Here is a 13,834-nt window from a genome sequence, read left to right on the forward strand (position 1 = left end):
GCATGGTTCAGGTGAAGCCCATCTTCACGGAAAAGATTTCTCCTTCCCAGTACTGGTGCCAGTGCCCCATAAACCAAAATATATTTCTCCCATGCCAACCTTTGAGGCACACATTTAATTGTCTAATCTTGTTCACCCTCTGCCAATGTGCAAGTGGCTCAGGTAAAAATCCAGAGATTGCTACTGTTGTGAATCTGCTTTTTAATTTTGCCCTGCGGTTTTGCTCATCTTGTCTCGGCAACCTAGACCTCCCACTGTCGTTAGTAGCTGACCATAACAGCCGAATCCACCCCATCCCAGTCCAAGGTTTTCTCAACCTCAGTAGAGATGTCTGTACTCCGACATCGGGCAGGCAAAACACTCTTTTGGACTGGATCATCCCCGAACTATGCTCTCGACCAAGACTACTACATTTCTCTGTTCTCCCCCCACACCCACCCCCACATGAATGGCTCCCTATTCCATGAACAATTTGCACATCCTCCCTGCAGTCCCCATCCTCTTCCAAACAAGGAGCAAGAACCTCATATGTATTAGACAAGGGGAAAAACTCAGGCTCCGGCCAACATAATCAAAGCAATTTCCCACCCCAGCCATTCACTCTTCTCCCTGCTCAGGCAGAAGATATAAGAGCTTGAAAGAACATATCACCAGACTCAGGAACAGCTCCTTCCCCTCTGTTATCAGACTTCTGAATGGTCCATCCATAATCTAGAGTACAAATTTTCAATCTACCCCATTGCAAACTACAAACTATAAAAAGTATATAGTGTGCTCTGGTATTTTTCTTTGTTCTCTCTGTTGTACGTGACTTATTTATAGCTTGATTGTGTTCACATATGGTATTTTCGGATTTGTCTGGATAATATGTAAACTCAAGCTTTTCACTGTATCTTGGTACGCACGACAATAGTAAACCAGTATGAATGTTGATTTCTCTAACTTCAAGTAACCCTGGCATTCCTTCCCTCTCCATCCCTCCCCCACCCAAGTTGCACCAGGTTCGCGTTTTCACCTAACAACAGCTAACAATGGCCTGTTTCCTTTATAATCGTTACTTTTTGGCATATCTTTAATTAATTGTTCTTTATCTCTCTACATCATCATCTATATCTCTCGTTTCCCTTTCCCTTGATTAGTCTGAAGAAGGGTCTCGACCTGAAACGTCACCCATTCCTTCTCTCCAGAGATGCTGCCTGTCCCGCTGAGTTACTCCAGCTTTTTGTGTCTTCGTCGGTATAAATCAATACCAATATGGATAACTTCCTCCTTGCAGTTTGAAGAGTTGCGAATTGCCAGAGGAAGGCATGCAGGCGGAGGACAAATGGGAGGGGAAGGGAAAAAATAGCTGGGACTCCAGGTGGGGCACAGGGGATGGGGAGAAAGGGAGGGTGTGGAGGAGAATAGGGAGGGGAGGGGGATTTGTAACAGGTGTCTTGTTTTTCTTGTGCTTTGTAGTTGGTATAAGGGCTGCAGGGCCACCTTCACATGGTCAGTTTACACAGGGCATAGCTCATGATTCACAATTATTACTCATGGAAAGAAGGGCAGGCCCGCTACTAAATAATGAACAGGTGAAGTTTCGGGTTGGTACTCTTTTTCAGACTGATGAAGTAGGGTTAGAAAGCTGGAAAAGAGATTTGGAGGGGGGGAGGGGGGGAAAATCCTGGCAAATGAAAGGTTTCAAGGTCACATGTACCAGTCATATGTACCAATGAAGGTAGAGTGAAATTTGAGTTACCAAGATGATTAGACGTAATTGGATTGATTGGCAGATGGGTGGATCAAGTGATAAAGGCTGGAAGTGAAAAGGAGGCAAAGGGTATAAGGTCACAAGGCCATAAGTGGTAGGAGTATAATTAGGCCATTCTGCCCATCAAGTCTACTCTGCCATTCATTCATGGTTGATCTATCTCTCCCTACCAACCTGCCTTCTCCCCAAGATAACAGATATCAGATAAAGAAAGAAGAGGGGTGAAATGTAAAGCCGGAGGAACGGTATGGGTGGGAGGAGATAGAGGGGATAAAAAAGTATGGGGCATGGGGGAAGGAGATGAGCATACGGAGGAGGGAAAAGAGGAGGGTACATCCTATCCCACCCCCTCACCCCAGCGAGCACAGATTTTTCCCACCATCCTTGACACCCTTCACCTGCTGATGCTGCCTGAGCTGCTGATTGTTAGTGTACGGGATCGTCACAGGTCGGCACGGACTAGGTGGGCCGAAGGGCCTATTTCCGCACTGTATCTCTAAAGTCACAGAGCATACAAAAGAAAATAGTAACATTCCTTTCGTACCTGACCCCGCTCCAGAGTAGTACTGAAGTTTCCACTTATTTTCCCTCGGTGCAATAATAAATGTGGTGCAACTGTTGCAAACAACATCAATTATATTCAATGCACTTCAAATTTCTGCAATCTTCTTACATAGTAGTATTGCACCGGAAGCATGCCTCACCCAAAAGTCTAATCAGGCCATCACAGTGAAATAAATCTACAAGGGAAGTTTCCAATCCCAGATTTCATTTTCAGGTCTTTGATGGATCAATTGGGAACTGTGCCACCAACTTTGTAAAAGTTTTAAATTCATTTCTGAAAAATGATTCCTTTTCTCGACTCACAAGTAAATAGTATTGTTGCCTTTATGAAAGTTGTGTTTTGTAACTTCAAGTCAAGCTCTTCACAATTTTTGGACTGACACCGAGTTTAAATGAAGATGGTTGATAAACACGTTTTAGCGATAATAATCCACAAGATCTAGTCATCATTTTCAAGGCAAAAAAACAAATAAAATGTCGTGAAACATTTGTTCAATTTTGCTGGTTCACAGTAGATTTTGTGCTCAAAACTAAACAAATCGATTTGAGAAAAAACTGTTATTGGAAGCAGATTGGAAGAAACAATGTTTATAACCCATGCACCAGAGTTGCTCATTGTCCTCAAACAGAAACTCTTCTCCTCAGTTCCAACTTCAAAAACAACACTTTCCACTGAATAAGTGATATTTTCTATTTCCACATCAGCTATCTGGTAATGAAAAAACAAAATTGCCAATTGCTGCCAATGCCGTTTAGGAACAGAAACATTTTTGAACCAGTTGGAATCAGACTGAGCATGCTCAAAGTGCATTTCACAGAACAGTAGCTCTGTTTTAATTTCAACTCAATCTCAAATGCCACAGTCAGTACTCCTCTTAGTACAAGACGTATTGCTCAGCATTATATTGTCCTTCTTGCCACACCAGATGTTTCTCACATATTTACTACCTTACAAAAACAGTGCTACATCATTGCCAGTAAAATGCTGTGGAGGATCCTGAGGTTGCGAAAGACAAAATAAATGGAATTTGCAAATATTAAGGCAAATATTAAGCTATATTACATCAAAATGATGGGGCATAAAATAAGTTTATCAGCTTATTTTTTTTGCTGAGCAATCAATTTGATATTTCTGACAGAATTCAGCTGTGAATTTTAATTTGTTTGATAATGTAAAGGCATTTTATTTCTTTGTGCTAGAAACTGATAAAATATCTGAATGGCAACCAAGACAGCCCCCTGCGGTTGCTTCCTTTGCATAATAAAATTGCAACAGCGGGCAACTATAATGAGATGTCATTACTGTAAAATGAATAGTATCCTTTATTTGATTTCATCTGAATTGAAGTTTAATCCATTATCATTGTCACCGAACATCATTAACCTAGCTTGTTCTCACCTCTCTCCACCCACTTTACACTTTAATGGCGAGCCAAATTCAGGAAAGAAAGTGTGTCACTGCACTGCACTGCCTGGCAGGGAAAGCTACAATGTGCTGTGCTAAATTGTATTAAAATGCCCACATTAAAAATCAGGATTAAAATAATAAAAATATCATGTGAAATATATTTTGTTCTGCAAATTCCAATTAAATTAAAAACCTTTTGATCATAAACTATTGCGCATTTAAGCTTAACATTTATTAAAACCGATTTTTAATCTACTACAATGAAACAGAAGGCATTTTCTACTGAGTGTTCAGGATGGGGAAGTCATTTTTTCCCCGAGTTCCATCTGATCTACTGATGAATAAATTCAAGCACATATGTTCTTCACTTGCAAACTCACTTCATCTGCCACAATGAAAGATCCCAGCAGCTTCAAATATTTTCTTGCCATTTCATATAAAATTGTTACAATGTGCTGTAGCAATTCTGTGAAAAGTACTTCAAAAATCAACCTAGGTAGACAAAAATGCTGGAGAAACTCAGCGGGTGAGGCAGCGTCTATGGAGCGAAGGAAATAGGCAACGTTTCGGGTTGAGGCCCTTTTTCAGCTTGGCTGCTCCTCTAAGAGTCAGCAATTCCAACATTCGCATATCTGCCAGAGGATTTCACTGCCCCACCTTTCCAATTAGTAATTCAAAGCAGGTAGTTTTATTAATAAAATGCATCCACTTTTCGCATTCAACACTCAAAACTCAATCCTCATTTACTCTCGGCACCCTGAACAATGGAACAGGAAGACACAACACAGGAACACAAGAAATTCTCAAGGCTGCATGTTAAGCCCCCCTGCTCTATTCACTTTACACCCATGACTAGGTGGTTTAGCACAGCGCCAATGCCATCTATAAATTCAGCGACAACCTCACTATGGCTGGCCGAATCACTGGTGGTGATGAGTCAGAGTACAGGAAAAGGATAAAATACCTGGTTGAGTGGTACCTCAACAACCTCTCGCTCAGTAGCAACAACACCAAGGAACTGTTTGCTGACTTCAGACAGGGTGGTCGGGAGACCGCATACCAGCTTCAATTGGTGGATCAGCGGTCGAGAGAGTTAGCAACTTAAAATTCCTGGACATAGAAGAGGGAGTTAGATGTGGCCCTTGTGGCTAAGGGGATCAGAGGGTATGGAGAGAAGGCAGGTACGGGATACTGAGTTGGATGATCAGCCATGATCACATTGAATGGCGGTGCAGGCTCGAAGGGCTGAATGGCCTACTCCTGCACCTAATTTCTATGTTTCTATAGCATCTCAGATGGCTTGTGCTGGGCCAAGCACATAGATGCAATCGCAAAGAACACATGCCAGCACCTCTACTTTCTTAGAAGTTTAAAGAGATTTGGTGTGTTTCTGAAAACGCTACAAAACTTCTATAGATGTACTGTAGAAATAGCCTGATTACATTATGACATGGTATGACAATTCCAATGTACAGAACACAAGAGACTACAGAAAGAGTGCTGCACTCAACTGGTCCATCACGGGCACATCCCTCACTGCTAAGTTTAGGAACAGCTACTTCCTACATCTATCATGTTCCTGAGCCAACCTTCATAACCCTGATCATATTGGGACAATGGAACACTACAGCTCACCTCTTGCACTACTATGGGCTTGATTGTTTTTCATAATTTATACATAATTTATTTTTGTCCGTTTGTCCGAGTATGTTTATGATGCTGCTGCAAGCAAGATATTTCACTGTACCTGCTCCTCACTGTACTGGTGAGTATGACAATAAACTTGAACTCCAGGCCCATTTACCACTGTTGAACTGCAGGCCTGGTGTCCACTGTTTACAGGTCAAGTTTCGTATTTTCATTAATGAACGATTCATAGCTTTAGAAGCCTCTAACAGATAACAATTTATAAGGCCGCAAATACCCTCTTTCTCTTTGGACAAAAACACGGGCAAAGTGGAGGCACTCTATTCATCATGAGAATAAACCCAAGATCTCTTCGATGAGACAAAACTCCCACCAGTTTCCCCCACCCCACATATTTTCAGTCTGAAGATGGCTTCTGACCCTAAACGTCACCTGAACCTTTCCTCCAGAGATACTGCCTAACCCGCTGAGTTGCTCCAGCACTTTGTGTCCATCTCTTCGACTAGCATGCATTTCATTTTAGACTACCAAAATGGCAACTTTGAACATGATTACGATCTGTGTAGTTAGTCTGCCAGGATCACACATTAGACACGTTCCATGATTGCAGGATCATAATTTCCTTGAGATGGTGATCCTTTCCATTGTCTCGCCAGAAATATTGACTCCTTCTAACCAATACATTTCAGAAAGTGCATTTGCCGAAACTGCCTTCAACATTTTCAATTACTGCATTCATCAAAACACCTTCTCATCGGGAAAGCAGGAAGAATCAGTAAATACTTACGTCAGAGATATTGTCATGTGAAACCTTTGTCTCAGGCCATGAAACATCACAAAAGATTTTGGTGGAAAAGATCGTGCAGTCACTTCACAATATGGCTTCTCAAATCCTCCTGAGGGGCAATTACACTTGAAGCCACCTTCTGGGAGATTCATGCAGGATCCACCGTTTCTACACACACCTGGAGAACAGCGGCCAGACCGAATGTCCACTTCGCAGTGATCACCTAACCAGGATTAAAGTGCAAAAGTCAATGCAAATGTTAAGTTTCTGTAACTAAATATGATAGAACTGGGATTACAGCATTGCCCGAGCCTGCCCATTGTTTATGAACACTTTATAAACTGGAATGTTGCTGTTCAGAGTGATTCTTGCTGATACAAAGAAACCCCATGTTAAAACAATTTCTGCTGTATTTTGAAAATCATACCAGCTGTGCAAAACAGATCGTTCAAAAATGGAATTGTACACAACATTCTCACAATGACATTTGACAGACACTAATGAGACAAAGACAAAATACCTCCAATTCAATCTGAACATTAGAGTTCACACATTGAACACATCCAAAGGTGGTACTAATAGTGTTTTCATCACAAATACTGTAAGGCTATTAACCTCTCTCCAATCATTTGGGTTGTCTTTTTTCCAATGCCAAAGTGACAAGGTAGTAAGATTAGATTAGTAAATTCTATTTTTTTGTTGTTCTTCTTTTTTGTTTCAATAATTGTACAGAATCATCAGAGAGCTCACCATTACGCTGGGCCAGGTTTTTGAGAAAAAAAAGCCATCCAATTAGTTCCATTCCACTGCTTTCTCCCCACCGTCCAGAAATATTTCCCTTCTAATGGAGTGACAACTAATGATGTTCTATAGCACACTGGCTAAACAAGACATTGAAATGAACTTTCAAATACCCAAATTGTCAATAATAAAAACACGTAAATTCAGGGAAAATGCTGCTTTGACTCAATTCTGTTCCCTTTACTCAGCAAATCAACAGACCTTAAGTACTCTAAATATAAATAAGTCGAACGAAATGGAGTGAATTGTGCAAAATATATTCACCATAATTCTGCATAACTTCTGTAGCACATTTTGAAATGGGCAATACTGGTGTAATTTTACAGCTGGATCATTAGAGTGGAGTACTTGGAATGCATTGAGGCTTAAGTGCTGAACACTAACCTCCAGTCGTCACATCACTGCAGCTGTTTCCAATGAGGAGAAGTCTGAAATAAATTTCCATTTCAGAAAACTGCCCCTCCCCCAAACAAGTAAAAATGGAAAACAAGCTATTGGTCAAGTTTTGTACCACAAGCCTGGAGTGAGTCAGGGGGCAATGCCCATCTGTGAATTATCTAATGGACAATGTGAGATCATCTATTTCAAAGCAATACATCACCATAGACAAAATATAGAAAGAAATAAAGGAAGAATTGTTGGCGACAAAAACATTTGCTTATGCGTAATGTGCACTTCTTCTCAGATAATTTAAATTTCATGTTAAGACCATCTGGCTCCCAAGTTTAAATGTTGATTTCTCATTTTAGATACAGGCAAACATATATTGTAACAGCAGAAAGCCTTTCAGCATTTAATTCTTAAATTATCTCTCTCAAACACAACTTATTTTTAAGTTCTGTGAGTTATTGCTTCCATAAACAGATCCCATAAGACGTTTCTTCTCGCATCTATGGTAATTTTCTTTTCAATTCCTATACAATGTCTCTGCCTAGGCTGATGAGTTATTCTCTGATGCTGAATAATGCTGCTCTCTGACCAACTTTTAGGAGATGCATACCTACCGACAAGGGGCTAATTGGTCTTTTGTACCTAAACATCTGGATAAACAAAAATAATTTTAAAGTTCACTTAATGTTTGGTATGATACTTTCCCAATAATTTTCTTGTCAACCTTGAATTTTGGTGGTACAAAAGACCAATTCCATGCATCAATACGATATTTAGACCAATTGCCTACCAAAACCCTTCCGTTTTATTAATTTACAGGGTGTGAGCACCAATGACATGATTAACATTTATTCTCAATTACCCTCACGTACAAAGCTTGATAACGAGAAGATCAACATTAAGGATTGGGCATTGGTGACAAGAGGGCTTATTTTACTTGGTATGTGCCACTGGATTGGATATGATTGGATAGTGGAATCAAGTTTTAGTATAGTCAAAAGAGAAAAGGAAAAAAAAAATACAGGGTGCATGGACTGAGGAAGGGATTAGGACAAAATAGAAAGATTTACCAGGGACTTGCACAGGGACAGTGTCCCAAATGTCTTGTTCGGTGCTGCAACATTCTGTAGCAATCATTTTTATTAGCCACTTGACACATACATTTGAGCTTTTTCATAGAAATATAGAAACATAGAAAATGTACAGGAGCAGGCCACTTGGCCCTTCAAGCCAGCACCGCTTTTCAATATGATCATGGCTGTTCTTCCAAAATCAGTACCCAGTTCTTGCTTTCCCCCCCATATCCCTTGATTTCCATTAGCCCTAAGAGCTAAATCTAACTCAGTAACTCAGCGGGTCAAGCAGCATCACTGGAGAAAAGGAATAGGTGATGTTTTCAGTCGGGACTCTTCTTCAGACTAGTCTGAAGTCGGAAGGAGAGTCTCAACCCGAAATGCCACCTATTCCTTTTCTCCGGAGATGCTGCATGATCCGTTGAATTGCTCCAGCATTTTGTGTCCATCTTTGGTGTCAACCAGTATCAGCAGTTCTGCCTATACATTATTAAACTGCCATTCTTATCTGACTAATCTTCAATGTTTTGCAGCCATTTTCATGTCATCTGCAAAGCCTGTCATGTGATATTGAAATCAGCCTTTCCCCAATTCCCCCTGTCCCCGCACCATTGATACTAAAATAATCCCAGTTAATATTGGGGAAACTGAAATATCCCCCCCCCCCCCCCCCCCCCCCCGCCCTCACCCCCCGATCACAATACCATTTTGCTTATGGTTCTCTATGATTTCTGACATAACTGCTCTATCAAAGACACGCATTACAGTCCCAGCAAAATGATAGCCCCCATTTTGTTGAAAAGTTATTTTCAACTTCCCTACATTTGCTATGTTATTCAACCCCCCCCACCCCCGAAGCAGATGTTAATGCTGAACTAGACAAATTTTTGAGAACAGAAATGTTGGTTGATTTAAATTATAACTTAAATTAACTATCCTGACGGTACAAAAATGAGGAAAGCGATTGATGGATTTGCTCTGGGAGTCAGCAAAGACTTGATGAGTCTGATATAATCTTCAATGCCATATGAAAATATGAAAAATAAAAATGAAATTAAATATCACAGCTTCACAGTTGGTTAAGTCTTCAGAATCCATTTCAACCACAGCCTTGTATCTCATAAAGTTGCTAATTTTCCCCAAATGTATGTAATTTTCTGCTTCAGAATATTAATATGCTGTATAGTTTCAATATTCTAAAATAAAATCATAATTACACTTCAAGTAGTGAATTGTAAATTAAATCTTTAAAGCAAAGCCACTTGTCATTGTATATCCTGCTGAGAATTTTAAAACTATTAGCTCCTGAGTGCCAACTGACTACCACTTAACTTATACAATTGTCACACAGCTCAATTAACTTCATAACCTCAAATGCATTATACTTCAAAACATTTAGAACAGAATGGGAAAGGTATAGATTATCAAAAAAAAAACAAAATAAAACTGGTTAAGATGAAATGCAAGCTACAAGTTTCTGATTTGCTCTCCCTAAATAGATGTTGCTACTGAACACATTCTGCAACAGCTGGACCTTACATAAGAGCACGATCTATCATTGGAACAAATTAATTAAACCTTGGCATATTTAATTTGTAGAAGTCCCCCACAATACTTTAGTTATCTCTACTGTATCGACTTGATTTAAAATGTTTAGTAAAGTTTTAATGTATTCATTTCCATTTATTCTTAATGAGCAGCCACCGAATCCCCATTTCAACCTTGTGACAGCAATTCTTGATTGGTTGCAGTCTATTGTCTCCTGGTTGATTATATCCTAAATCATGCAAGAACCCTTGGTGTAGAATGTTCAGCTATGGAGAATCGTGGAACTATTCAGCAAGAAAACAGTCTTTGCGGTTCACCGTGTCCATGCCGAGCAAGTTGGCTCGTACCCTTCACCTGCATCTTGGCAGTACCACGAAACCCTTTCTATCCTGTCATCTGTCCAAATGTGTTTTGAAAGTCACAATTGCATCAGCTTCCAATAGCTTCCTTTGGCAGATCATTCCAGATATGGACTCCCATCTGAATGAAAAGGTTGCCTAGGGTCCCTCTTAAATCTCTTTCCTCTTACGTGAAGCCCGCGTCCTCTAGTTTTAGAATCCTTTATTCTGGGATGAAGCCTCAATGTTCACTTCTTCCATGCCCAACATGATTTTGTATATTTCAATTTGATAGCCCATCAACCTAAGTTCCAAAATAAGTCAGCTCCAGCCTATGCAGCCACTCACAATAACTCAAGCTCGGCAAGTCCAGGTAACATCATGGAGTATCTTTTCTGTAGCCTTTCCAACTTAATGGCGACTAGAACTGTGCAGCTGTACAACTGCACACGTGTCTCATCAATGTACAGCTGCATCATGATATCCTGACTTCTACACTCAATATTCTTCCCAATGAAGGTAAGCGTGCCTACTTTCAATGAACCATACTCCCAGACATCTGCAATACCGTCCAGGGCTCTATCATTTGTTGTGTAAATCCTGCCCAGATCGGCCCTAGCAGATAATGAACCCACGGAAAACTCAGGGCCTGCGCAGACTAGCTGGCAGGACAACTTATCTTTAATCACTCCCTACTCCATTTTACAGTTCCCATCTGCTTTAAGAAGACCACTATCATCCTGCTGCCAAAGAAAAGCAAGGTAGCATGCCTTAATGACTACTTGTTCTGACATCCATTATCATGACGTGCTTCAAGAGACTGGTCATGGCACACATTAATTCTAGCCTCCCATCCAGCCTTGGTCCACAGCAGTTAGCCTATCGCCACAGCTGGACCACAGTACATGCCAAATCCCTGGCCCTACACTCATCACTGGAACAACTGAATAACAAGTTTGCCAATGTCAGACCTAAATTTATAGTTTATAGCTCAGCCTTCAACACCGTGGGCGGCACAGCGGTAAAGTTGCTGCCTTACAGTGCTTGCAGCGCCGGAGACCCCGGTTCGATCCCAACCACAGGTGCTGTCTGTACGGAGTTTGTACGTTCTCCCCATGACTGCATGGGTTTTCTCCGAGATCCCCAGTTTCCTCCCACACTCCAAAGACGTACAGGTTTGTAGGTTAATTGGCTTGGTATAAGCGTAAAATTGTCCCTAGTGTGTGTAGGATAGTGTTAATGTGCGGGGATTGCTGGTCAGTGCGGACTCGGTGGGCCAAAGGGCTTGTTTCCACGCTGTATCTCTAAACTAAAAAACGAATCTAAACCATAATCTAAACCAAACTCATCTCCAAACCTCTGGATTTAGGAGGCAGCACTCCCATCCACCCTTCGCGCTGCCTCAAGAATACAGCCAACATATCAAGGACCAATTTCATCCCGGTCATTCCCACACCTCCCCACTCCCGTTGGGCAGAAGATACAATTGTTTAAAAGCACATATCACCAGATTCACAAACAGCTTCTTTCCTGCTGTAATCAGACTAATGAACGGTCTTCTCATAAGGTAAAGCTGTAGTCCGAATTTCTCAATCTACCTCATTGCGGATCTTGAACTATATATAATAGGTATGTTGCAAAGCCTACCTGAAGCGTCGCTGAAAATCTGGCGCTGCGGGTGTGCGCGTTTTGGCGCCGTTTAGAGGGGGACGGGTTTAAAACGCGATTTTCACTAGGCTGTTCAAATCGAAGATGTTCAGCCTAGTAAATCATTAACGAAAAATCGCTGAAAGACCCCGTCGCAAAAGGTATTATTAGTTTTTATGGCCTTGTATAATAGTTATAATAGTTTAAAAATCACTCTCTAAACCCGCGACCTCACGCAACCACAGGGCCGCATGGAGCTGTATACAGAAGGTATGTAGCTTATTTTTACATTAAAAAGGGCTTCTTAAGAACCCTTTATACAAAGTTTATTATTGCGAGTAGCTAATTTTGGGCTCTTTATATCCTGCAGTATTTTTCTGGGCATTTGAGGGCACAAATCTACCGCAATGTGAACGTTCTAAACCAGCGCGTTCACAGGATCCCACTAGAAAGCTGATTTAAATGGACTTTAATTTACAGCAATTGAACACTAAATTCCTTCCATTTGGCCTATAAATTAATGTAAATGAGATTTCAAAATCATGTTTTATTGTGAATTATTTATGAATATTATTTGGACACTTGGGCTATTTAAAAATGTTAATCATTTATTAAGAAATGGATAGATGTTTAGATCTAGCAATTGAAGTTTGAAATTAGCTACACTTGGGTAACTAACTAATTATATGTTTTAATTTCAGGTCATCCAAGTAAGATTATTTTATATTTGTTTCAGAATGGTTCAATCTACGATAACTGAAAATTTCATTCAGTTCTCTTAATTTTTAAGAAGGTTATGGCCTTTTGACAGCACACGATCACAGCTTTTTTGTCTTGTCCATAGAAAATCAATAGGGAACAAGATGCTAATTTCCGAGTATGAAAATGGCCATAACTTTTTAAATACTTGAGATATGAAAGTGAATTAGGTGTCAAATTAAACTTCTTTTTATGTTTTATCTGATGGGATAAATTACAGACTTGATTTTTTAAATCTCAAAATTTTGTAACATTGCTATACCTGTATATAATTGCACTGGATTTTTTCCTGTAATGCTTATAATGCTGCAACACTATATTCTGCATCTTGTATTTTTCTTTGCATTATCTGTTGTACTTGTGGATGCTTTGATTATACTCATATATACTATGACGATGCAAAGATTTTCACTGTATCTTAGTACACGTGATAACAATAAACAATGCCAAAATGCAGCAGCTCACACTTGTCCGAGTTAAATTCCATTTGCTATTCCTTGGCCCATCTTCCCAACTGATTTAGATCCTTTTGTAACCTTAGATAACCTCTGTCACTATCCACTTTGCAACTAATTTTGATGTAATATGCAAATGTACTAGCAATGTTCACTACAGTGTCATCCAAATCATTTATGTAGAGAGAAGTTAGGATAGCACAATGGCGCAGCAGTGGAGTTGCTGCCTTACAGTGTCAGAAACCCACGTTTTCCCTGTGACCACGTGGGTTTTCCCTTGGTGCTCCGATTTCTTCCCACACTCCAAAGACGTGCAGGTGTGTAGGTTATTTCAAGTCAGTTCAAGTCAAGAGAATTAAGAGAATTTATTGTCAGATAGGACAATGAAATTCTTGCATCAGTAGAATTGTAAATTGATCCTGGAGTGTAGGATAATGCGAGTGCACGGGGTGATCGGTGGTAGGTACAGACTCGCTGGGCCGAAGCATCTGTTTATGCACTGTATCCCTTAACGTCTCTAAACAAAAGCGGACCCAGCAGCACTCTGCTGGTCAAAGACCTCCAATCAGAAAGACAACCCTACACCACTACTCTTTGACTCCTTCCTCCAAGCTAATTTTGAATTCAATTGGCTATCTCTCCTTGGAGAGCTAAACCAGAAATT

At 40.4% G+C, this 13,834-nt stretch overlaps 1 protein-coding gene across 1 annotated transcript in view; it reads right to left on the minus strand.

The window, feature by feature from the left end:
- Positions 1 to 13,834, minus strand: part of celsr3 (cadherin, EGF LAG seven-pass G-type receptor 3) — a 197,697-nt gene that overhangs the window by 120,307 nt on the left and 63,556 nt on the right. The window contains exon 3 of the mRNA XM_055648072.1: positions 6,160 to 6,382. Coding sequence (XP_055504047.1) covers positions 6,160 to 6,382 — 223 coding nt within the window. The remainder of the gene's footprint in view (positions 1 to 6,159; positions 6,383 to 13,834) is intronic.

Source organism: Leucoraja erinacea, chromosome 16, assembly GCF_028641065.1.
Source record: "Leucoraja erinacea ecotype New England chromosome 16, Leri_hhj_1, whole genome shotgun sequence".
Taxonomy (NCBI): Eukaryota; Metazoa; Chordata; class Chondrichthyes; order Rajiformes; family Rajidae; genus Leucoraja; species Leucoraja erinaceus.